This window comes from Danio rerio, chromosome 16, assembly GCF_052040795.2.
Source record: "Danio rerio strain M-AB ecotype USA chromosome 16, GRCz13ab, whole genome shotgun sequence".
In the NCBI taxonomy this organism is placed as follows: Eukaryota; Metazoa; Chordata; class Actinopteri; order Cypriniformes; family Danionidae; genus Danio; species Danio rerio.
In genome coordinates this window covers 56,862,472-56,889,718 of record NC_141036.1, presented here as the reverse complement: position 1 = coordinate 56,889,718, position 27,247 = coordinate 56,862,472, and the positions used below count along the sequence as shown (strand labels likewise).

The window sequence follows — 27,247 nt, the reverse complement described above, 5'->3', positions numbered from 1 at the left end:
TTAAAAAATGTAATAAAAATGTATGATGAGATAAAGAGAGCTGCACTTATTAGTTCTGAATTTATATTATGACAATTCTGTTTATAATTAATAATAATGTGACAGAATTTATTACTATATTTATTTATAAATGTAAAATATTTAATGTGAATAATATACCCAACCATTTATTAATAATCTGTATTACCTGACAGAATTTATAACTATAATTATTATTAACACTAAAATATAATTGATGAATATTAATATATGTAAACTTTTGAAAATGAATCATCTCTATTACCAGACTATTCATAACTATATATTCATAATATTAACATATAATTATGATGAACATTAATATATGTATTTATTTGTAGTTTTTAGTCTGTATTACCTGACAGAATTTATATCTATAATTATTATTAATTTTAAAATATAATTATGATGCATAATAATATATGTAACAGCTTATTTATAGTTTATAGTCTGTATTACCTCACAGAATTTATAACTATATTTAAAATATTTAAATATAATTATTAAATTTTTAATTTATTTATTATTTTTTTCAGTTGGTTTGCATGTAGCGATCTTCAAAACGAAAAATTTACATTGAAATATTTAAGAAATAAAGCTAGACTCAAAAAGTGAACACAAACAATGACAGTGATGCAGATGGTAACACACCTCCACAGTATAAAGGCCAGAGATGCAGCTACTACGGTCAGCAAGTGCAGCAGAAGCACAATAGCAGTCGTCGTACTCCGGTTTGAATTATCACACGGCTCTAAAACACACACACACACACACACACTGCATTTAACATTTTGGGTCATTTATCAGCTCAACAGGTGGTGCATTTCTCTTAAATACACATTTGGTGCATGTGTAAATGCAAATATGAAATGCACACAACATTATAGAGTTCAATACACATGACCGGGCTGCTACAGCCAAACCTTTGGTCACTTGTGCCAATACCAAACATCCATTTCCATGGTGCCAGCAGCAAAACTCTTGGGCTGTGGACAATGTGAAGCATGTATTGTTCTCTGAGTCCACCTTCGTTGTCTTTCCCACATCTGGGGGAGTTACAGTGTGGAGAAGCCCCAAAGAAGCGTCCCACCCAGACTGATGATGCCCAGAGTGAAGCATGGCGGTGCATCAGTGATGGTTTCGGCTGCAATATCATGGCATTCCCTCAGCCTAGTACTCGTTCTAGATGAGTAGTCACTGCTAAAGACTACTGGAGGATCATGTGACCCAATGGGTCAAACATTGTATCCTGAAGGCGCTGCCATGTATCAGGATGATAATGCACCAACACACACAGCAAGACTGCCGGCAGAGTGGTTTAATGAACTTGTATGTGAAGTTGAACATCTCCCATGGGCTGCACAGTATCCTGAACCTAATATTATTGAGTCACGGGTGTTTTGGAGGAGCGAGTCAGGAAATGTTTTCCTCCACCAGCATCATGTAGTGACCTGGCCACTATCCTGCAAGAAGAATGCTTCAAAATCCCTCTGGCCGCTGTGCAGGACTTGAATCTGTCATTCCCAAGACCAACTGATGCTGTACTGGCCACAAAAGGAGGCCGTACATCAAACTAGTAAAACCAGGACTTTCAGTTTCATTATCCAGCCTCTGTATGCACACACAGCTGAAGTCCAAATTATTACACCCGATTCACACGGGGCTTCAGCGTCAACGCTTGACTGAGGATGATCGTCATAGCAGTGTCAGCCAATGAAGTCCTCAATCGGCTACTGTCTGAGCTGGGGAATGTGTATACTGCGATCTGATTGGCTGATGCTTCTGTTGGTGCTTGAAAAGTTGAGGAATTCCCAACTTCTGCAGTGAGCGACGCCACTGAATCGGTAATGACAGACCCATAATTCAGTTCAGCAATGCTTGATGTCACCTATTCAAAGTAAATGGGAAGCATTGACGCTGACGCCCCGTGTGAAAGGGCCATCAGCCTTGCTGTGAGAAAAATTATAGACGTATATATTTTTGAGTGCTATTTAGTGCATTCATTTTACTATTATGTATATAAAGTTATTTTGTAAGTTGCTACTATTCAATTAGGATAACCAGGCAAGTTTAGTTAATTATGCAACCCATAAACCCACACAAGTCATTGTATAACAGTGATTTGTTCTGTAGACAATTGAAGCAAATATAACAACAGCAAATATACTGATTAACAGAAATAGGAAATATAAAAATAGGAAATAAACTAAAATAAATTCCTCACTCCATCAAACAAGACTTGGAATATATATATATAAATAAATATATATACTCACCGGCCACTTTATTAGGTACACCTGTCCAACTGCTCGTTAAAGCAAATTTTTAATCAGCCAATCACATGGCAGCAACTTAATGCATGTAGACATGGTCAAGACGATCTGCTGCAGTTAAAACCGAGCATCAGAATGGGGAAGAAAGGGGATTTAAGTGACTTTAAACATGACATGGTTCTTAGTGCCAGACGGGCTGGTCTGAGTTTTTCAGAAACTGTTGATCTACTGGGATTTTCACGCACAACCATCTCTAGGGTTTACAGAGAATGGCCTGAAAAAGAGAAAATATCCAGTGAGCGGCAGTTCTGTGGGCGCAAATGCCTTGTTAATGCCAAAGTTCAGAGTAGAATGGCCAGACTGGTTGAGGTCCAACCCGGTACTAGTAATGCCGAGTTCAGACTGCATGATTTACAAAGTAGTCATGTCACGGGATGTTTTCACACTGCATGACTATCTTGGCTAGCGTTTTGTCGCTGCTTTGTTTACACTGCAAGATGGATCTGCGACATGGACATTCACATTTCATGACTTTACAATAGAAAGAATCGCCGACAACTTCGTCCAAACTACGTCTCACAGCCAAAAACACGTGTATATCTTTTGTTATTAACTACATAATGAGAAAGAAGCCTTTAATGGGGTCGAAAATGTGCATATTTGCTCACCTGGGGTTGAAGGGAATGAGCAATTTCTCCTAAACTTTCTTTTTAACTTTCTGTATAAAACGTCAAACAGACACGTGTGCTGCTGTCAAACCTTGACTAGTTTTCCTTCATTTCTAGGGTCCTAATAAACTGTAAATGAGCGCTTTGAACTTCTCCCCCAGCCTCCCGCTGGCCTGCAGGTACACACACAAGTGGATGCTGCTCTCTTATTGGCTGTTGGCAATCACCGATGTTATTTTCAGTCAAAACTAATTTCACACGGCATGATTTGAATCACCGACAGCCTCAGATATTCAGCACGCCAAATATCTCCCAGTCATCAGCGACTCATCTGTGATTCTCTCAGATCGCCTCTTTGATAGTTTATACTGTGTGATTGTCACGAGCACTGATTTGCCTGTGATTTCAGGCATTTGTCGGCGATTTCTCAAAATCTGTCGGCTAGTCAAAATCGGGGATAAAATCACGGTCTGAACTTGGCATAAGGTCTACCTAATAAAGTGGCCGGTGAGTATTAGGAAAAAAAAAAATCAAACATTGACTTCAACTGTACTTCCTGTATGTATGATTTTTCATAACTAATATTTGATGCTTTATCTGCGGCACAGTGCAGGCTAAATGTGTGTTGCCGTACCTGCGGTGTATGAGGCTGAACTGTGGCCCAGTCTGTTGCTCACCACGCAGGTGAAGCGTCCACAGAAGCTGCCCGAGACCTGCAGAGACGCTCCATCACTGGAAACACGACCCAGTTTCTCCGTCAGCGGAACACTGTCATGAAGCCACGTGTAGGACGGCTCGGTTCCCCACGACTCCATACAGTGCAGGATAGAGTGAGACACATTCAACATCACCGACACGTGATGCACAGCCACTGAAAACACACACACACACACACACACACACAGAGAGAACAGCCTTACTTATGTTGACTTGGCTGGATAAATTAGAAGAATAAACATTTGTATGACCAGTACTTCTGCTTTTTCCATATACACTCACTGGCCACTTTATTAGGTACACCCGTCTAACTGCTTGTTAATGCTAATTTTTAATCAACCAATCAAATGGCAGCAGCTCAATGCATTTAGGCATGTAGACATGGTCAAGATAATTCTGCTGCAGTTAAAACCGAGTATCAGAATGAGGAAGTAACCGTGGCATGGTTGTTGGTGTCAGACTGGCTGGCCTGAGTATTTCAGAAACTTCTGATCTACTGGGATTTTCACGCACAACCATCAATAGGGTTTACAGAGAATGGTCCGAAAAGGAGAAAATATCCAGTGAGCGGCAGTGCTGTGGGTGCAAATGCCTTGTTGATGCCGGAGGAGAGAGGAGAATGGCCAGACTGGTTCCAGCTGATAGAAAGGCAACAGTAGCTCAAACAAGCACTCGTTACAACCGAGGTCTGCAGAAGAGCATCTCTGAACACACAACACGTCCAACCTTGAGGCAGATGGGCTACAGCAGCAGAAGACCACACCGGGTGCCACTCCTGTCAGCTAAGAACCGGAAAACTGAGGCTACAATTCACATAGGCTCACCAAAACTGGACTATAGAAGATTGGAGAAACGTTGCCTGCTCTGAGTCTCCATTTTTGCTGCCACATTCGGGTGGTCGGGTCAGAATTTGGCATTAACAACATGAAAGCATGAATCCATTCTGCCTTTTATCAACAGTTCAGGCTGGTGGTGGTGGTGGTGTAATGGTGTGGGGGAGATTCTCTTGGCACACTTTGGGCCCATTAGTACCAATTGAGCATCAGGTCAACACCACAGCCTGCCTGAGTATTGTTGCTGACCATGTCCATACCTTTATGACCACAGTGTACTTATCTTCTGATGGCTACTTCCAGCAGGATAACACACCATAAAGCTCAATCATCTCAGACTGGTTTCTTGAACATGACAAAGAGTTCACTGTACTCAAATGGCCTCCACAGTCACCAGACCTCAATCCAATAGAGCAGCTTTGGGATGTGGTGGAATGGGAGATCCGCATCATGGATGTGCAGCTGACAAATCAGCAGCAACTGTGTGATGCTATCATGTCAATATGGAGCAAAATCTCTGAGGAATATTTCCAGTACTGTTGAATCTGTGTCATGAAGGATTAAGGCAGTTCTGAAGGCAAAAGGGGGTCCAACCCGGTACTAGTAAGTTGTACCTAATAAAGTGGCCAGTGAGTGTATACTAAATCTTAACTATACTTTTATATAATATTTTTTAATTATTATATGGGTAATTCATGAGAGGGCTTTCATTATGAGAACTATTAATGACATTTTGTTTGCAGTATTTCATATTAAAAGTTGATTTTGTGTTTATAAAAATGACTGAAATAATCTACCATGATTAGAGCTGAATATTGAATTCAATTACTCATATTTACTGTAGCTGAATAATGACACTATTGTTTGGACTGAATAATACGACTGTACAGAGTTGAATTTTCATCATGGATTATTATTTCCTTGTTTATCTGTGAAAATCTGCTTTAAAACAATTCACATTATATTGTATAAAGGCCCACGAAATAAAAAAATAACTAAACAGTTTGTCTGTTGAGTCTTAGTTTTTAGTAGCTCAGGCTGAATTAAATAAGTAAAATGGGATAAATAAATAACAATAAATCAAAAATAATTGTAAGTAAATATAAAAATGAACTAAATATAATAATAATGATGATAATAATAATTACTATTATTATCAGTAGTTGTATTAAAACAAATAAATAAATGAAATAAAATGCATAAAATAACTTATGTTAAAAATAATAGTACATAATTCATAAAATATATTAATATCATTTAAAATAAAATACATATTATTATTATTATTATTTAAACTATTAAAAACATTAAATAAATTGTTTAATTAAAAAATAATAGTAAATATAAATAAATTAAATTAGATACTATTATTATTGTCATTTTTAAATAATTAACTAAAATTAAAAAACCCTTTTAATTAAAAATAAATTATTGTAAATAGATAAAATTTGGTTATAGTAATACAATTATTTAAACAAAATAAAAATAATCAAATTAATATAATTATATGTTAATAAAATGTAATTAAAATATTTTAAAATTAAGCTAGTTAATATTATAATATCAAAATAAAAACTGAATTATTAATAAAAAATAATAAAATAGATTAAAAAATGTAAAAAAAGTAAAAATAGATAATATCATATAAAAATAAAATAAAAATAAAAAAAATTGTTAATAAAAATTATAAAATAAATTAAAATAAATAAAATTATATAAACAAAATAAATTTATTTAAAAACCTTTTTTAATTGATTGACTTAAATTTTTTAGATATTTTTTATTGTTTAAACACAACATTTAATCACATAAAAACCTTTTTAAATTATTACCTAAAAGTTAAACATTTAAAAATGTAACATTGTTATATCCAAATATTATATTTTGAATGAATAATAATAAATATAAATTAATGAATACAATTAGATAATATAATATGTATTTAATATATAAAATATTTTTAAATAAATGTTAATCATCATTTTAATGTAAAGGAGACTATAATAAAATGCATGGATGTTGAATGATCTTACGATATTCCTGAACGGTCGTCTGTGCGAATCGTCTCTGTCCAGCAGTATCAGTGACAGTAACAGTGTAAAGTCCGGCGTCTGCTGACTGATAATCTCTGATCCGCAGCGTCGCTCCCTGATTCTCCAAACTCACTCGTCCGTCAGACTCTTTCAGAGGAAACTCAGCCAGCGTTGATCTTTTCCCAGAAGCCTTTTCACTTCTCTCCCAGATGACTTTAAACACGTGTTCAGTGTCCAGCCGCTGGATTTGAGCCTGTAGGAGCAGATGCTGACCTCTGATCACATACACAGGCTGAGGGTTCGAGAAGTGAACAGACAAACACTTAGCGCTCCACAGACCTGCACATGTAAAACACACAACATTACACACACGCATTATTATTACACAATGCTAAAAAAATATTAATTAGATTTACTTAGATCCTAATTTTTTTTAAAGGGCACCTATTTTACCCCTTTTACAAGATTTAAGATAAGCCTTTTGTTTCTCTAGTATGTGTCTGTAAAGTTTCAGCTCAAAACACCATCAGATTATTTATTATAGCCTCCAGAATCTGCTCATTTTGGTGTCTGAGTACAGTGTAGCTGTTAAATGCTCCTCGCTCATTGTTCCCACATGCATGTCAAGCGGCACCATTTCGATCTTTCTCGTGAAGCCCATACGGAAGTAACTGAAACTGCCATTCGTGGAAATTTGGCTAGTCCTGGCTCTATAATAGAGCAAATTTCAGTTGAGCCCACTGTTAGAATGACCAACTACAGCAGAAAAAAAAGCTGTTTACAGCCTGCTACAAAGAACGATTTTGGTTCATAAAGCTAATACTACCCTTCATGACAACTGTGAGGGGGGTGAATGTTTTTATAACTCATCTGTTTCTTTTATATTAAACTATATTAAGTAATTATATTACTATATTAACTATATGGCATGCTGCGTGCACTTAATTGTGCTCACAAACCATTCACTTGGTCTCCATTTCCTAGGTATACTTATACACCATCTCTATAAATGTATTTGTTTTATTTAGCATAATTTATCATTTATAATTATCTTTAGAGCTGTAATGTACTCCAGAATCTGCCAGATTGATTATTATAGATTGATAATCATTCAAAAATATAATATTTGGATATAACAATGTTACATTTATTTTTAAATATTTAACTTTTAGGTAATAATTTAAAAAGGTTTTTATGTGATTAAATGTTATGGTTAAACAATAAAATATATATAAAAAATGTAAGTCAATCATTTAAAAAAGGTTTTTAAATAAATCTATTTTGTTTATATAATTTTATTTATTTTTGTTTATTATTATTTTTATTAACAATTTTTAAGTTTTTTATTTTTATTTTATTTTTATATGATATTATCTATTTTTACTTTTTAATTTTTTTTTAAAAAGGCTCTAGAACAGTCATCTGAAGCGTTGTCATACTGTGTTATGCTGGACTTCATCAATAGTCTTGCAATTTACTAACACAGACTCTATCTAAAGTGTTTGGATGGTATTCGCGTTTTCCTCCTGTAGAAAAATGTCATAAGAACAATGCTTAGTGGCTCAATGTATTACAGCAGTGTTTTTAAAAGACTAAACACTTTATTGATATAGTATACAACCAAGCACATGTGGTCAAAACACAAACGAGTCGCAGGTAATAAAGAATTAAGTCTAAGCAAAATGCTAGCAGGCGTCTGTGGCTCTGCTCATGCTCCGCCTCTATGCCCTTATTTGGTATCCCCCAGTTGAAGCGATGACGTGCGAACAAAGTGGCGATGGTTGGCCACTCCTATTTATAGCTTAATTTGCGCTCTTCAGAAACCTATGGGGGATGTCACGGATACTACATCCATATCTTTTAGAGTTTAAGGTGCATGTCTGCTTCTCATCATGCGTTACATCAGATAAACAGCAGTCAGTGATAGAGACAGACACAGATGAAGCTGAAATACAGCTAGTTAGTCAAAAATACCAAGTAAGTTTATTTGCTGTATTTGTGGTGGAGTTTATTCAAGCCTTTATGAAATGATGAGTCTCACACAAATACACGTTTACTGACACCATGCACCGTGGTGATTGAAACGGTTAAGAATTACAACACACTCTGATATATATAATGTTTTAAACTTATAAAATCACAGAGAGTTGGAACAGATAGTTTAATCCCAGTTTATTTGCAAAAAAAATTAAAATAAATTCTGTTTATACATGATATTATAGAAACATTACACTTGTCAATTAATTTGGTGGGCGGGGATACCGCACTTCTACGTCAGGTTGCAGTGGGCCTCAAAATCAATTCCAAAATCACAATCAGCTAACAAAAGTTGATTTTTCCATTATAGGTGCTCTTTAAGCAGACCCCCTAGTTTTTCACTTTTTGTGTAAAATTTTATTTATTTTTTAATAATAAAAAATTACTGATTTTGTGGCGGTAATTCCCAGACATTTGCGGACAATTTTGCGACTAAAACATAAATATAATATTATATTTTATTTACCATATTAGGTAATCTACTATGTTAGGTGTGCAATCTGACACAATGACAACGACACATCACAAAAATAAAGCTTCTTAATTATGGTCTCTACTCAAGACAAGATCTAAAACAGATCTAAAACAATAGGGATTAAGCCAAAGAAAGGCTGTATAATTTTTATGCACAAACTCTTTCTCTCTCTCAGATTTCAGCATCTGACATGTACAGTAGCGTACTCGGAAAATGCGCTAGGGCTTCCCCTACTGTGATACACCTAAAACACGGATTGCCGTAAAAATCTTCGCTGAGAAGTGTTTTGGTTATCGCTCGATAACTGCAGGGAAAGAGTTTAACGAAATCGTTTATCGATTTCATGAACAATACCAGCCATACATGTAAAGCACAAATAATGTGGAAATCGCGAAAAACTAGGGGGTCTGTTTAAGGTCAGCCCAACGTGTATAAACATATCCACAGAACAGGATTTGCTAAAACACTCTCTGTGATCAGCTGCACATCAAAAATAACTTTTCCAACGTTTTTAAAACAGAGCATGTTTGTAATATAGAGAAAAAAAATCTTGACATTAAAATAGAATCCAAATCCCAGGGATTTTGAGGCTCACTGCAACCTGACGTGGCAGTGCAGTTTTCCCTGCCCACCAAATTGACTGACAGTCGCGTATTAACATGTCTCCATAGTAATGCATATAAACATAGAACAGAATTTGCAAAGAAACTGGGGTTTAAAGATCTGTTCAACTCTCCGTGATCATCTACAGCTCGAGAATGAGTTTTACAAGTTTAAAACGTTTTTAAAACAGCATGTTTGTAATAGAGACAATATAATTCATAACCACTGGAATCAACACAGCTGCATAGTGTCAGTACAAATATAAACAAGGACGCTTCAACAAACACAACAGACATTCGAGCGTGACTTATTGTAGCAGAAAGGCTTGAATAATATTCACCTTACTTGGTATTTTTGGATCTCTGCTTTATTCGTGTCAGTCTCTGACTGCTGTTTATCTGACGTGATGCATGAGAAGCATGTTGTAATGGTGGGCAGGGATAACCCGCTCATCCAATAATAGTTCAATTTATAATAAAGTATGTATTAAATACTAGCTGATCTAACTGTAGGCTACATGGTTACAAATAACTGGTAAGGTTAAATAGGAAAGAAAAATCAATGGAAGAAAAAAACTTAAAAAAAAAACTATAAAGACGAATATTGGAGTTATTTTATGCTCGAGAAACTTTTTTTTATTGTTAATATAAATGTTGAAATAGCAGTTCTGTTATATATAAATAAATATGATATATAACTAAACAAATAATTAATAAGAAATAAAAAAAAATATATATATATATATTTAACAGCTACCTGATTTCATGAAAAATGATACTTTTTCTGATTTCTTTGTTAAATAAAAACATTTGAAATCATGAATCATGAAATAAAAATCACATTTGTTTTCAGAATTCAGCAACTGGCCAATCGAGAGCCACAAAACAGCATAAAGAACTCACAGCAGACTTTAAAAAGCAGCAAAACAGCGGTAAATCTCTGTAGCCGCGGCTCCATGATTCCTGCATAAAGAGAGAAAACAGCACTAAAACTCTTCATACAGTACATTACCAGCGTAAAGGTCACACACACACACACACACACACACACACACACATTATGAGCAATAATGTTCATAACTCACCTCTGATAACCTCCTGAAACAGACGCTAGTGTCCAGAATGCTCAATCCCATTAAACACAGGAGCGAGGCTTTCCCAAAGCACACACACGCACACGTGTTGTTTGTGAAGCTCAGCTCTGTTGTATCTGTGAACTCCACTGACCAAGTAAAAAGGTCTTTAGGCGTTGACCAAACTGAGCTGTTTCCTTTTTCCCTTTCCTGTGGAGTAAAGCCACTATTCTCTGTTTCAACAAGCAGATCTTCCTTATGGAGAAAACCCTTCAGCATCAAACACACACTCACACACACAACTGCAGTTTCAAAAAAGTTTTTCATATAAACTTGAACAACAGCAGAATATGCAGAACAAATAATATAATTTACATTGTTGTAAACAGGACAACTAAGTTTAACTTAATGAACAGTACAAATTATTCATTACAATAAACAAAAGCATATTCTTTCAGCAGCTTATGTTGAAGCTGACTTAAATCTGAATTTGCTGACTTAAATGCTAATAAAAACAAGGGGAAAGACCAAGAGCAATGAAGTATTTTCCCTGAGAACCTTTAAACCTTAAACTGAAAACTGAGCTACACATATCTACAGTCATAATATAAAAGTGCAAATACTCAAACAAACAAACAAACAAACAAACAAACAAACAAACAAACAAACAAACAAACAAACCAATGCAAGTATATACAATTCTCGTAAAAGTAATAAATTGAAATTAAATTTAAGTCATCTCTTTGTGAGTGGATGCATCAGTACGGCTGGGCTGTTGTTTTTTTCCAAACAAAAAACCTGAAACGAAAAGGTTTATGTGAACTTGGTAAACAGACTAGGTGATATATATTAAAATATTACAGTACATCTGGTCCGACTTTATATTCAGTGGCCTAATTACTATGCACTTCTATTTAAATGTATCATTTGGTCCAATGCACATGTCTTTACATTGTACTTGTATTTTAAAAAATGATCTGTAATTGCATTATAATTACACTGTTCATTCTTTCCTCACACCCTAACTCACACTTAAACCTACAGTTAAACCCTCTAAACATAACCATATCCTCCCTCAAATAGCACCAGAAGTGTTGTCCAATACAATATGAACACAATATTGTAAATAAATATAACACCACATTGTACTTTAGATTTAAGTACATAGTAGTCAAGGCCACTTAATATAATTTGGGAGCTATCTTTTTATATAAATTATATATTTATATAACTTTAAAAATCTGTATTTAATCGAACAAACATGATGGAACCTTGGGAAATTAATCAATGTGTTAGTACTATAAGTTTTTTTCAGTAGAAAACAAGTTCATGGATGTTCAATATGATAATCACAGATTTACTTTCATACTGATGGTCTTACCCGGTCAGAGCTGCTACTAATGCTGCAATTATAATTCCAACTGCAATCAATCCGTTGCAACAGGGATGATGGGCAGAGTCTGATGGAAAAAACACATTTATAAACATTAAAACCAGCCACAGACATTAGGCTTTACTTTTAAAACACTGTATATTCCTTCACTTTCATCAATTGGTGAATTTGTTCCTCGACACTGGCTTGCTTGATTTGTGACTTTTGTAGCTGCTTTTTTTTCAGTGGATTAACTCGCATGCATTAATTGTTCACCTAAAGACTATCAATGTGTGATAGCAAAGTAAACACTGTACATTTTGATGTCACAATGACTTTATTAGATAGTAAACATTTATTCTAAAATGCAAGTAAACCAATTGGCAACCTCCCGCTGTCCCTTGTGAATCCAATACGGAAGTAACTGAAACGGCAATTCATTGAAATTCCGCTAGTCCTGGCTCCATAATAGAGCAAATTTCTATTTAGCCCACTGTTAAAATGGCCAACTTTACAGCAGAAAAAAAGCTGTTTACAGCCTGGTACAAAAAGATTTTGGTTCATACAGCTAATATTACTCTTCATGACAACTGTGAGGGGGATGAAGTTTTTTATAACTCATCTGTTTCCTTTATATTTGGCTATATTAAGTCTGCCTAATTAAAGGCGTGGCCACTTGAGTGACAGCTAGATCTCTCTGGTTGCCATCACATCATTCTGGCTGATTAGCTGCTGAATTCGGCATATTAATTGTATTTTTGTTTTGTTTCATGTGACTTTACACAGTCAATCACCTTTTGAATATATTTCTTTCAATTATCAGATGATATGGGATGCTGTGTGCACTTAATTGTGCTCACAAACCATTCACGTGGCCTCCATTTCCCAGGTGAGTGAAGTTATATACTTACATACCATCTCTATAAATGTATTTTTTTTTTATTTAAAATCATTTATAATTATCAGGGCTCGAAATTAACCTTTTTGCTTGGTAGCACCGGTGCTCCTAACTTTAAAAATGTAGGCACATCAGCCAAAATTTAGTCGCACCCACGAATTATGAGCACCGTTACTACAAGTGTTATACAAACATATTTATTGCATTTGAAATCAACACTAATCAAACTAACAAGCAAAAAAAATATTTATATATATAAATATGCGTGCGTGAGGAAAATATGTCTCAACAAAATCCCGTGATCACAAGAAAATAGATTTTTATAACATAACTGAGTGACCAAAAGATACACGGAGCGCTCACCGGCCCTGCAAGCACTGCTTGACATGAATGAATCCATTAACAATATAACTGTGCTGTTCTCACGGGTGCTGTCTGATATTGCACTGATGCTTTTGACACATACTGTACCTTATTATATGCATACGTCATGTTAATAGCAATACTGGTCTCTTCATGAGTAGCGATATTAGTTTACTCAGTGTAAGCCCGTTTGCGATGGTGTACGTGATGTTAAATTTGACATATCATCTCTCGTGCTAGATGTGGCAAAAAGTTATCTGAAAACTCCATCCCACAGACTTTTTATAGTGGACTTGAAGCCAACAGAAGTCTTCTACTCTTGGAAAAGTGTAGATGGTGGATTAACATTCAGCACATGATCACTAGTAAGATGTGTCATTATTTGTAACTAGATGGTTTCTAAAACTAAATCTGTCCGCGTTATCTTCAATCTCATCTTTAGCGCTTTAGTTTTCCGCGGTAGTAGCTCTCTGTCATCCGAAGCCAGAAGGGGCTGACTGAGTGATTGATAGCTGATATTAACCAATCATTCAGTGCTAGAGCAGTGGTGGGCCAATAAGAAGAGCGCGAAGCCGGGGCAAGCATTACGGACTTGGATTTGTTTACTGCAGCAAGTCGACATGACAACTGTTTTAAACCATTCCTGAGCGCTGCGTTTCGCGTTCCAAGTGCAAACAAACAGCTTAGAGATGCATTCTGCGTGAATGTCTCCCGAATCTGCACATGTGGTGAACATTTTGCAGTAAAAACTGGTCGCACACAACCATTTTAAGCACTCGCAGAAATGCTCCCAAATATATTTTAAGGTCGCATAGATAAAATTTCGGGCGCATATGCGACCAAAATGGTCGCATTTTCGAGCCCTGATTATATTTAGAGCTGTAATGCACTCCAGAATCTGACAGATTGATTAGCTGTAGGCTCTAGAACAGTCATCTGAAGAGTTGTCATACAGTGTTATGCTGGATTTCATAATTAGCCCTGCATTTACTATCACTGACTTTATTTGAAGTGTTTGGAAGTAGTTAGCCTGTAGAAAAACATCATAAGAACAATGCTTAGTGGCTCAATGTGTTACAGCAGTGTTTTTAAAAGTCCAAACACTTTATTGATATAGTGTAAAGCCAAGCACAAGTGGTCAGAACACAAACGAGTCGCAGGTTATGAAGTATTTAGCGTTCTCCTTAAGAAAACCTGTTTAAGCAAAATATAGCTCACGCTCCACCTCTTTGCCCTTTTTCCGTAACCCCCGGTTGGCGCTATGACACGTGAACAAAATGGCGAAGGTTGGCCACGCCCACTTGTTGCTTCATTTGTGCTCCTCAGAAAACTATATAGGTGACATCACGGATACTACATACATATTTTTTAACTTATGAAGTACACATTTGAAATATAAGTGGTGATAGAGGGTAGGAGAAAACACAGAAGAACCAAAGAAACTTATTATTATTATTAACACAAAATGTAACAAAAGAGTTTATGCATAAAATGAGTTGAAACAATGCATATTTTGAATACAGATCGTTTTAGAATAATTGGCCAACACCTTTTCAATATGAAACAAATTTGTGTATGCTTTTTTTTGACAATGTTATTATCTGAAACTTAAGTAACAATTAATATCAAAAGATGAATCATTTACAGGGTATAATACCTTTTTAAGACTTTTTAAAGACCTTCTAGGAATATTTTAAGACCTCATCGCCACTTCGAGTTCTAATCAGTATCAAACCTTTAACTTAATAAACCGTTGCTAATAAAGTTTGTTAACAAAGCTTGAAAGAACAAAATAAATGGTTATTTTCAGTGACAGGCTTTAGCCACGGTTTAAACTCGTCTTTCTCCAACCAGGAGTATGTAAACTTTTATTTTCCCATTTTGCCGACTGTTTCGCTCTATGGTTTCGCTACATGTGAAGAGAGTCACATCACCTTCCCACGTTTGTCACAAATTACGTGATATCACCCCGACGGAGGAGCTGGGCTGGATGCGCCCCAGCCCGAACCAATTGTGTGGATCGAGCACGCTGTTGTATATTAGGAGAAAAATACATATATTTATGCTTTTTTGGAGTCAAACACTTTGGACAATGCTTGAACAAAATTTAAGCCCTCGAAAAAACCCATTTAAGACTTTTTAATACCTTTTAAGGGCTTTAATTTTCTCATAATTGGCTTTTAATACCTTTTATAACCCCGCGGACACCCTGATTTAATATTATTTAATGGAACGCGAATAATCAGGTCTATATTATTGAACAAATTAATTGCTAATTGTGAGTTAATTTCAGTTAATTAACAGGGGTAACTAATAATTTGGCATTGTGTGGCAAATATTTTGGGGTGAAAATGACTATTCAAAAATGACATCCTTACCTTTTGGTATTTCATAATGCGTCATCACCGTTCCTAGACTGCTCTTAATGACGCAGGTGTAGTTCACACCCTTGACCTCTGAGATATCAAGTCTACTACCATTGGCTATCAGGGTGGTTTCATTGGTTACTGTAATGCCATCAATCATCCACGAGAATTGGGGGGTGTCCCACTGCAGCATGTCGTGTTTTTCCAAAACACATTCCAGCACCCGTTTGGCCAACGCCCTCGGAGGCTTCACTGCATGAACATAAAGAATAAACCTGTTCAACAAGCTGATTGTCACGATAAACATTTCTTTGAACTTAATTATAGCAGAGCTGGGCAGTAATGAATTATATTTAATCTGGAATGTGTAATCGGATCCCAAAAATAAAGTAATTAGAGTAAACTACTTTTTACTTTAATATACACTCAAACTATTACTGTTGCCGTTTGTTCAAACGAATTAAAATTTGTTAAAACTACATAATCTATAAAACCTAGGGGCGGCATGGTGGCTCAGTGGTTAGCACTGTTGCCTCATCGCAAGGTCACTGGTTCTAGTCCTGGCTGGTTCAGTTGGCATTTCAGTGTGGAGTTTGCATGTTCTCTCTGTGTTGGCATGGGTTTCCTTTGGGAGCTCCGGTTTCTCCCACAGTCTAAACCAGGGGTCTCAAACTTGCGGCCCGCGGGCCATTTGCGGCCCTCAGTGCAATATGTTGTGGCCCGCGCCGACCGCTGTACACTGACAGAATCAGCGGAGCGGGGAGAGAGAGCGCTCCCCGCTCCGCTGATTTTATCCGTACACAGCGGTCACTGGCATTCCCCCGCCCGCCGTGTAAACAAAGGGGCGGGGATGCCGGTGACGTCACCACGCACCCCGCCCCTTTGTTAGACGCTGTGACGGGCGGGAACTTGCGCCGGCCAGAACCAAGGTAAGCTGTTCCCGCCCCTACCTGCCACTTAGCTACCTATCTGCAGCCTGCCACCTGCCTAGCTACAGCCTGCATCTTATATATATTATAGGTAGATACAGACTTTAGGTGAGGGAATGGAAGTTTTCTAAACGCATGGGCTATAGGGGAATTAAATAAACTAATCCACTGCGTAAAACATATGCTTGAACAGGTGGTTCATTCCTGTGTGGCGACCTTTATATGACCCTTTTTAATGCATAATATGGGCTCTTTGCGTAGTTTTAACTAATTCTACACCATTAGTTTGAACAAACAGCAAGTCATTTTTGAGTGTGTTTAGGTTGGATAATGTACTATTTTGACATGTACAAAGAAAAAATATATTAATTTTATATCAAGAGCTTTAACAGTTTGTCTTTTGACCCCGTAATCCAGATTACATTCACAAGTTATCAAAAAAATAAATAACTCAAGTTTATTTTAAATAAGTGATCGACCCAGCCCTGGGTGAGCGTGCAAAGATATTTAAAAGAACAACAGCACAGGTCTTTCATTGAACAACATTTGCATAGTCTGAAACCACATTTACCTATCTTCCGGACTTCTATGATGTCATACTGCTGGTATCCATTACTGTCAGTAACAGTGACTTTATAGACACCAAAGTCTTCCTCAGAAACATTAGTGATCCGCAGAAGCGCATCTCCTTTCTCCAAAGATATTCGGCCTCCTTGAGTCCCGGATAGTCTGACGTTTACACCTTTGCTTTCACGATCCCAAGTCACCATGTCAATCTTGTCGTCTGGATTTTTTTCAATTACGGCCTCCAAAACAAGAGTTTGCCCAAGAGCAACGTGAAGAAGTCGTCCAGTCTTGAAGTGTATGGAAATTGCTCCATTAAGAAACGTAGGCACTGATGATGGTTAAAAAACATGATGATTATGAACAACAATTAGTAGGTTATTATTAGTATGTTGGCTGACATGAAGAGTTAGCATGTGAGTACAGCATTTACATTTTTAGCAATGAAGATTCAAACATTTTTATAATTTGCAATGAAAAACACATGCAATAACTGCATAAATGATGCTTATAAAAGAATTAGTAGGTTATTATTAATATGTTAGCTGATATGAAGAGTTAGCATGCGATTAGAGTTGTTATACACAAAAGGTTTCATAATTTTTAATGAAAGATTCATGCAATAACTGCACATGACAAAAACTGCATGTAATAAATGTCCTGAAAGTGCAATAATGGCATCATATTTCCCATGATCTCAGAGTGATTTAGAAATTAGTTTTATCACTAAAATTAACTCAGAAATAATTGGAAAACAGAGTAAACGAGTATCTTTTAAAAAAATTATTCAGCAGAATTTTTATTGTCCTTATTATATTTCCCATACTGAGAGAATATTTATTTTTCAAGTAGTATCAATCACATATTTAATTACTGTGTCAAGGATTGGCAAAAACAATGCAGATTTTTAAAATGTAATACAAGTTCATAAGTAGCAATATGTGAAAAGTAGTGTAAACTTTTTTTTGTAAGGTGTTAACTTTTTGTTTAGTGTTAAAAAATTAAGCCATTTTTTTATTTTCCTTTGCTATTTTCTGTACTGGGAAAGTCCATATTTGTAACGTATTTTTAATAATCACAGGTTTATAGAAATACATTCGAGTTGCTGAATATAATGCAAGCTTGTAAAATAGTTATGTATTAAAAATTCATAAGTCACTTTGAAAATGTATTCTAATATATAATTAGCTTTTTAAAATAAATGTTTTTTTTTTTATTTTTACATTTTCTGTACTGATAAAATTGCCATTTTAAAAAGTATTTTAAATAATCAGAATGATTTAGAATTCATTCGATCACTGAGTCGAAGATTGGCGAAAATCATGTAAACTTATGTAGTTATATATTATATACTCATAAGACCTTTTGGGAAATGCATTCTAATATTTAACTACAGTATCTGCACATTGTAAAAAAGTTAACTCAAATTAAAATTGTAAGGAAACCTGCTGCACAGCTTTTTTTGAACCGACTCAACTTTTAACCCAAGTACTGCACTTGACTTGATTTAAGATGATTCAACAACAAAAAAGTGCTGCAGCAAGTTGCCTTACAATTTTACAATTTTAAGTGAATACAGTGTATTTATTTATTTAATTTTGATATATTTTCTGTATCCAGATCACTTCTCTATTTTATGGTGCAACAGCCATATCACCCTGCATCCCTATACCGTTTACTCACTGAAGCTAAGCAGGGCTGATCCTGGTCAATACCTGGATGGGAGACCACATGAGAAAACTAGGTTGCTATTGGGAGTGGTGTTAGTGAGGCCAGCAGCTCAACTTACGTCTGTCTGAGCTGTCTTTGTTTTTGTCTCTTTAACCCGCCCAATGCCAGTTTAGTAGGGATGTAACGGTATTGTAAATACCGTCATACCGCAATATTAATTTTTTTCGATATTACCGTAGTCGCATGACTCGGTAAAACTATAGGTCTTCTGAGAAAATTTGCTCAGGCGAATGAAGCGAACGGGAGGTAGCGAAAACTACAATTCCCATCAGCCCATGCTTGACCATCATCCCTTGCGGTCTGTTGTCACTACAGATCCAGTAATGCGGAAATGGAATGTGCTGCTAGAAGCGGGGATAAAAAAAGAGCTGGAAAACGCCGCGCGCGTACTGAATAGCGGTGTTGTCGCGCGCGTTCTGAATAGCGGTGTTGTCGCGCGAGTTCTTATCAGCTGTGTTGTCGCGCGAGTTCTTATCAGCTGTGTTGTCGCGCGCGTACTGAATAGCGATGTTGTCGCGCGAGTTCTTATCAGCTGTGTTGTCGCGCGCGTACTGAATAGCAGTGTTGTCAGCACACTGTTCAGATTGATGCAGACATGAGACCTCTATTTTACTCATGGTTTGTCCTCTCAAGTGGGGGAAAGACAATGCACAACGTTACCCACTGCTGTCAACCTGGGCCAAGTCATATCCCTCTTGTCCCAGAAACCTCAGTCCCAAATGAGAGGGTTTTTTTCTGTTGCAGGGGACATTGTAAATGCCCAGAGATACCAGCTTTTACCAGATTATATTTATATGATAATTTTCCTTTAAACCCATCTCTATCTAAGTGAGTGAGTGATTAAATGTTGAATGAGATGAGTTTTCAACAATACTAAATTGAAACTTTATTTTTTTACATGGTTTAATATTTTTTTGTTATTAAAATTGAAGTTCCTGTTTCAAAGCTTACAGATAGATGGCTAATTTGTATGTCATTGACACTTTTGGCACTTTTTTGGAGTATTTTCATAAGTTTTCTTTTTTCCTGTAAATGATTCAATAAATACCGTATCGTGACATTCATACCGAGGTATTACCGTACCGTGAAATTCTGATACCGTTACATCCCTACAGTTTAGCCAATTATATTTCAGCACCCCGGGTTGCCTTGGTGGAAAAGCGTGTATTTCATTCATTCAGTCATGAGGGCCCTCTGAGAATGTGTCCGTGACCGAAATGTGACCTCCATTGGACAGTAGCAGACTCCAAAATGAGACGCAGATTCAGAGTTTAACATGAGGTGGTTATTATTTAGCAAATTATATTAATATTACAAATGTACACATTAGGTGAGCGGGTTACATTGTGACCACGAGTCCTAGCAACACTCTATTTATCGAGATTTGCAGTGATAAGCAATTTGGCTATTTGCACCAGACGAAACACAACATAAATGTAAATACAGCCATTCAGAAGCACAGAATAGTGCACTCACTGGACTCCAGCGAAATGGTAAGGTTGATAATCTAATTAATACATATTAAACCTCTTGAACATTATTAAATGTAGATTAGATGCTGAATCACGGATATGTGTTGGCTTGCACAGTTCTGAAGTTAAATTTCAAACAGTTTATTTTATTTTACAGATCTGAGGTGAACTATCTGCTGCTGCTTTCAGTAGTATGGCAATAAATGTCATGCTAAATGGTATTTAAACTCACATTATTAGCATTTAACACTGAATAAAGCACATGCTGTCAGGGGAGTGAATGGGAAATGGGGAAAAAGGAGCGAGGACTCAAGTGCAGGAAAAATGGGAAAATAAAATAAATAAAAATAAAATAAAATGCAAAATAAACTACCCCGAGGGGGAAAACATTAACAAAACAAATACATACAAACAGGACTGGGCCGGCTGGCAACGATGATGATAACTGGAAACATGACAAGACAAAGGTTTAAACAACAACATGTGATGACGAACTGGCACAGGACAGCAAAAGTGAGGGGTATATAAACTGTAGAAAATTAACACACAAACAGGTGAACACAATTAACTAATAATGGGTTAACAAGGAGGGTGGGACAAGACAATAGACGGGAGAGCGCATGACACAGAAAGACAATACAAGCCATGCGCTCACATAACACAACAAGAACATGCAGCCAATGAGAGAACTCATTAACCGCATGTTCATGACAACAAACACAACACTGAAGCACACGACAAAAGCACGTGACCACAATGTAAACACCAAGCCACGTGCTTTGACAAGATACGCAAGACACGAGCACACGATAGATAAAACCTTACCGTGCGCTCACACATAAGCAACGCACATGCTTCATCTCAGCGCCAACCAAAACTGAAACCAACTAGACGGAGGCGCCGAGAATAAAGCAGCGCGCTGCTGACAGAACAAACACAAACACTAGTACAAGAGCGCGCGCGTCTGAGGGACGCAGAGCGTGCACGGCCACATCAAGTGGCAGCGCGCACACTCTGCGTACACCCACGATGGCGCGCGCACACAGAGAAAGAAACAGGACCAGACATGGAGTAGTGTCAGAGCTCTGCCACCAAAACAAGAATTTACAAGACCAAAGTGGCAGAACCCTGACACATGCGGTGCACCTGAGGTGATCATAGTTTATCCAGTTGTTCACCTGTGAGAAATAGAAGCCATTTCTAAAATATACATTTAAATATAAAAGGTGTTGGTCAGGACAAAAACTCCTTTTAGTATAGAACATGTTTCTTATATCACGTGCCGTTGCTTTTAGTAAAAAAAACAACTGTTTAAAATCAGCCTTAAATCAGCCTTTAGGCTTGATAGTGAGGTGGAGTGAAAATGTGTTTTGATCCAGGAGTGCAATACCTAGTTTAACCACTGGGTGTCAAACTTGCATACTGCACCTTTAACTCTTATGCACTGTTTTTTGGGGGGTGTACACATTTAAGATGTTTTTAAATTAATAATCTTTAGTTTATAGAGATAAACTGACTTCTTGATTTCTATTTTTCATTGAAATATATTCCTGTACAGCTGATCCGTGTATTATTATGTAACTATGTTTCCATAACTAATTATTCTGAATTTTCACCTTGTTCTTTGCAACTGAGCGGGCACAGCCATTTGAATTTTTTTGGTTCGAAACTTCCAGTCTCATTCACCTCCATTCATTTTTAGATGTTAAAAACAGCTCATTATGCTGCTTGATGTTGAAAACTGGTATTTCTTATTATACGAGTCTGCTTTGTCTGTATGAACACACTTGTTTGTAAAGCGAGTAGTTTGACTGTTTTCTGGCGTTTATTATTCCTAGTTACTATGTCTGTACCCCGGGTTTGACATTAACTTTTTTGATCACCAGCCACTGTGGCTAGTAGTTTTCCAACATTACTAGCCACTCGTCATTTTCACTAGCCACAATTTTGTTGATGTTTCACCAGTTCACTATACAAAAAAGGACAGGGAATCTCCTATTGAAGCAGTGTTACTGTAAAGGATGATAATTAAAATATATTATCAAAAATGAAGCAAAAGAAAGCTACTGAAAAAACATTCTGTGTGTGATAACGAAAGGATAATTGCGCGCACATGGTTAATGTTAGGCCCATTAATAATCTGTTCAAAAAAATGGTTAAAGCGAAAGCAGCAACTGCTGCTCCTTACAAAAAAAATCTTGAGCTCTGGAAAGCATAACTTTTTTTCCCGTCTACTTCAAAGAGAACCGATCACACCAGTTGCGTTTCCAGGAACGGTTGCTTCATGCAAAGAAAGAGGAGTGCGCAAGCTTTTTAAAAACTTGTGCAAATGACACCAGCTGTGAGCGTGACACTAAAGCCCTCGTCCGTAAGTGAGAATCACCTGTGTCTCACCGTGCACCTGATCTCATTCGGTATTCACCTGATTTCTTTTGCTGGCACAAACAGTTATTTTTGTCAGTCGTGCTGCTTCTGGATTCTAAGATCACATGTGCATCCCACATAGCAAATGTTTTCTGGCCCAACTCCGGACCACACAATAACTTTTCCCTCAGCCCAAGTACCGCAAAGAATGACAGTACTGAAGTGGCTCATACCTGGATTGAAGACAAGGGCCACACATGGGCCACAACCGGCTTAAATCTCAGCCAGTGTATCACCCTTAACTGGCCCTGAAGTGGGCCAAAACAGGTTTATTATTGGTACTGATTCTCAGCTATATGTTTAAACTTTAGGCAGAAACCCCAAAAACTGAGCTACAACCCAGCATAATGTTACCTAAACAATGTGAACAATCACTACACTGATCTGGCCACACACCTTCCATCCACAACTGGCCCAAACGTAGTTTGCCGTCATGCATGCAGTGCCATCATTGTCATGCATGGCCCACATTCAGCTGACATTATGTATGCCAGTGCCGGCAACACGCTAGCAGTGCCATATTGAGGCCACATCTGGGCTAGGGTTGTGCGATGTCGACCAATTTGGCGTTGTATGATGTGTAATATGAAACATCGCGACGGACGATGGCATCGTCGTTATAGGAGGCGATTAATTAATTATGAATAATTAATTAATAACGAATTAATAATTTGTAGCCTACCGTTTTAACTACCTGACCCGCATGGTCTTTGTTTTACCCATAAACAGATCATACAGTATTAGGGGTGTCACAATTTTGATTTTTTTTATCGAAATCGATCGAAATTTATGCTCAATTTCAATTATCGAATCAAAAAATAGAATCGTCGATGCTGCCACGCCCCCATGTCACGTCAGCTTGGCTTGCCAAGCGGGAAAAAAACAGGCTTGTTGAAGTGCTTGTTAAACTGCTGAAGCAGGAGACCCGTCGACAGAACTTAAACCCTCTCCTCTTTTAATGAGGTCGCCGGTGTGTAAGCATTTTGGATTTCCAGTGAGTTATGTTGACAACGTTTGTGTTGTCGACAAAAAAAAAAACAGTTTTGCAAGCTCTGCTATGTACGTATTACGTACGGTTCGTCCAATAGACAACACCGGCATCGTGATCCTCCGCCCGCCCCTGTTGCAAATCCGCTCGCGAAAAGTTCACACTCAGGCCCTGTTTACACTGTCTTTGTTTTTAAATGGCATTTTAGAACAAAAACGATTTGACATCCACAGTGGCGTATAGCATTTCTGAGCAGCCCTCCTTCCTCTACCTCTGAAAATGCACATCACGTGACCGCACAGACACAGACGCACACAGCCATGCGCTCGAGACAGCAGATTCAGGCAGTCAGAGGATCAGTAGACTGCTTCAATCTTTCACTCACTTGTACTTAGTCATTTTAGCGAACACCTCAGATACTGTTGGCTGGTTCCTGTTGGTTGTGGGTCTTTTTTACCGACGCCATTATAAGGACACAGATCACTGCCTATTCACCAGTCCCGCAGAAAAAGTGATTGACGGGTGGTAATTATGTGTGTATCTTGCCTTTATTCATTTACTGTATGATTTGTTTATGGGAAAACAAAGACCATGCAGGTCAGGTAGTTTAAACAGTAGGCTACAAATAATTAATTGGTCATTAATTAATTAATTATTCATAATCAAATCGAATCGTGCCTTTAGAATCGAAAATGTAATCGAATCGAGGATTTCGAGGATCGTGACACCCTTATACAGTAAATGAATAAAGATAAGTTACACACATAATTACCACCTGTCAATTCAAAAATTATTTTCAACCAGCCAAAATGGCTAGTGAAAGCGGCTGTATAACACGCCACAGCTGAAATCTACCTGCATTTGGAGGGGCTAATGTCAAGCCCTGTCTGTACCTGAACGGACACATTCCTCCTTTTATCAGTCTGTCTGTGTTTTCCATCTCAGTCGTATCATAATGCACCTGTCTTTCTTTGTTAAACAAACATAGTGTGCATATAGTGTGCACTGCTCAGGGTGTGCATTTGTGTTGCTACTACATTTTTATCTGTCTGTTTAGTGCAGGGGTGGCCAACCCTGTTCCTGGAGATCTACCTTCCTGCATTGTTCAGTTGCAACCCATATCAAATACACCTGCCTGTAATTATCACGTGGTGTTCAGGTCCTAATTAATTGGTTCAGGTGTGTTTGATATGAGTTGCGACTGAAATCTGCAGGAAGGTGGCTCTCCAAGAACAGGGTTGGCCACCCCTGGTTTGGTGGGTTTATTTAAAAAAAAAAAAAACAGGAGCGGTTTTAGTTTTTTCACGGTTTATTTTCACTCTAATATACATCCACATATTACAGTTTATCTTTAATTTAATTTAAATATTATAACTTAAATTATACATTTATTTTGTTAGAGCTAATCTGAAGCCATTTAGATTTTAAAAACAATTATATTCTATAATCGGTCTATAAATCTATAAATCACTAAATGGCCTAGGACCTCAATACATTACAGATATGCTCACTGAATACAAACCCAACAGATCACTCAGATCTTTAGGATCATATAAACTAAAAGTTCCAAGAGTTCAGTCAAAGCAGGGTGAATCTGCCTTCAGCCACTATGCCCCCCGCTGCTGGAATCAGCTTCCAGAAATGATCAGATGTGCTCCAACATTAGGCACATTCAAATCAAGACTGAAAACACATCTGTTTAGCTGTGCCTTTACTGTATGAGCACTGTGCTGCGTCCGACAGATCGCACTATTATGTTTTTCTCTTCTTCTTCATTCTTTTACATCACATTTTACCTGTTTTTATGTTTTTTAATCAGTTTTATTTTTTGTTTTTATTTATTTTATTTTTTACTTGTTTCTTTTATTCTTGTTTATGTAAAGGACTTTGAATTGCCACTGTGTATGAAATGTGCTATATAAATAAACTTGCCATGAAAAATAAAAAACTTGCCATATTAATAAATGTAATTTAGTCTCTAAAATAAGAACAACAGATGTTCAGACTGTTTTGGCTGACAAGAACTGTTCCGTAAATCAATCGGTAGTAAAACAGTGATCCCATTTATTACAGCATTATTATTACTTTGAAATTAGTGCTTAAACAGAAGCATCTTAACGTGGTTTTGAGGATGATTTAGTCACTCCAAAAGGCCTGTATATAATATGAGCCTAATAATAATAACAAGCTGATATGTTCAAACTTCATAATCCCGTTTGAAAATATTGATTACATTAATAAAACACTAAATGCTTTACACATAGCATTTAATCTGGATCGTTTGTTTTTATATTTTTTCTACATCGCTACAATGCCCAAATGCATACAGTTTTATGTTTTGCTGCTAAAAATGCATTTGATGAGACTAGCTATTTGTTTTTTATTCAGTTCAATTCATGTTTAGTTATATAACAATGTAGATTCTCTGGAAAGTAGAGTCTCAAACGTCAGCTGGTAAAGCAGGTTTCAGATTTCCCCTGAATAACATTAAACTCACTCAGAATAACTGCGGCAGACAGAGTCCAGACCAGCATCAGTGAGCCCATCACCTGCCAAAATTACAGATAAGAGATTAGAAAAGCTGCCTTCTAATTAACTCGCTAACTAAAAACACACGGTCAAATAATAGCCTACTGACTGCTACTTCGATAACTTAGGATACAATAATGGCCATATTGTTCAAATAAACCATTTTACCTCGAGTCCTGAAGTTTAAACTCACTGTTTACCGACTTTCGCTACTATTAGCCTGCGAGACATCGGCAAAACAAACACGAGATGTTTCCGTCGTTCAGCAGTTAAACTCCATTTAAACCACTGTACGGCTGCAACACTAAGCATTTCGCGCTACCTGTGCCAGTGCTCAGGGGTGGAGTCGAAAATTGAGGTAAAGTCTTGATAGGATACAGCTGCGCATACGTACGTCACCATCATTTTTGTGACACTGTAAAACAATAATTAATATTTTACAGTACTATGACGGTTAGGTGTAGGGTTGGGGCAGGGGTAGACGTTATACAATGCAATTTATTGGGTATAAAAAAAAAACAAAAAACAAAACAAAACAAATACTAATCGGTACAACTACTGTTTTTACATTACTGTAACGGTTTGGGTTGGGTAGATGTTAATAAAATACAATTAATGGGAAATTTAATAAATTAAATAATGTTAAACTTTTGGGCCACAACAATATCTGATCTAGCACCAAAATGGGGCCCTCATGTATACAAAAGAAAACATTTCTATAATAATTAATTCAAATTTTGTATTAATATAGCAAATTTGAAATTTCAAAAAAAGAAACAAAAGACAATCTATACAGAAAAACATAAATAAACAACAATATACAGTCATAATTACATAGTAAACACCAAAATAGCAGGTTGTGAATATAAAATGTGAATAGTT

The 27,247-nt window shown here is 36.8% G+C and overlaps 2 protein-coding genes and 1 long non-coding RNA gene across 3 annotated transcripts in view; 1 reads left to right on the top strand and 2 right to left on the bottom strand.

Moving 5' to 3' along the window:
* LOC137487230 (uncharacterized) overlaps positions 1-27,247 on the bottom strand; it is a gene marked incomplete at its 5' end in the record, with an annotated part of 37,534 nt that overhangs the window by 508 nt on the left and 9,779 nt on the right. The window contains 5 exon segments of the mRNA NM_001441603.1: positions 670-769; positions 3,594-3,830; positions 6,543-6,881; positions 10,560-10,642; positions 10,742-10,829. Coding sequence (NP_001428532.1) covers positions 670-769; positions 3,594-3,830; positions 6,543-6,881; positions 10,560-10,614 — 731 coding nt within the window.
* si:dkeyp-97a10.2 lies at positions 11,033-26,417 on the bottom strand (the record flags this gene model as incomplete). Its single annotated transcript, NM_001441602.1, is given in 5 exon segments — positions 11,033-11,527; positions 12,111-12,189; positions 15,741-15,980; positions 17,229-17,552; positions 26,334-26,417. Coding segments are annotated over 5 exon segments (732 nt in total). The 3' UTR covers positions 11,033-11,487.
* Positions 18,067-20,686, top strand: LOC147840456 (uncharacterized). Its single transcript, XR_015512310.1, has 3 exons — positions 18,067-19,064; positions 20,073-20,221; positions 20,439-20,686. It is a non-coding gene; the product is annotated as an uncharacterized LOC147840456 (long non-coding RNA).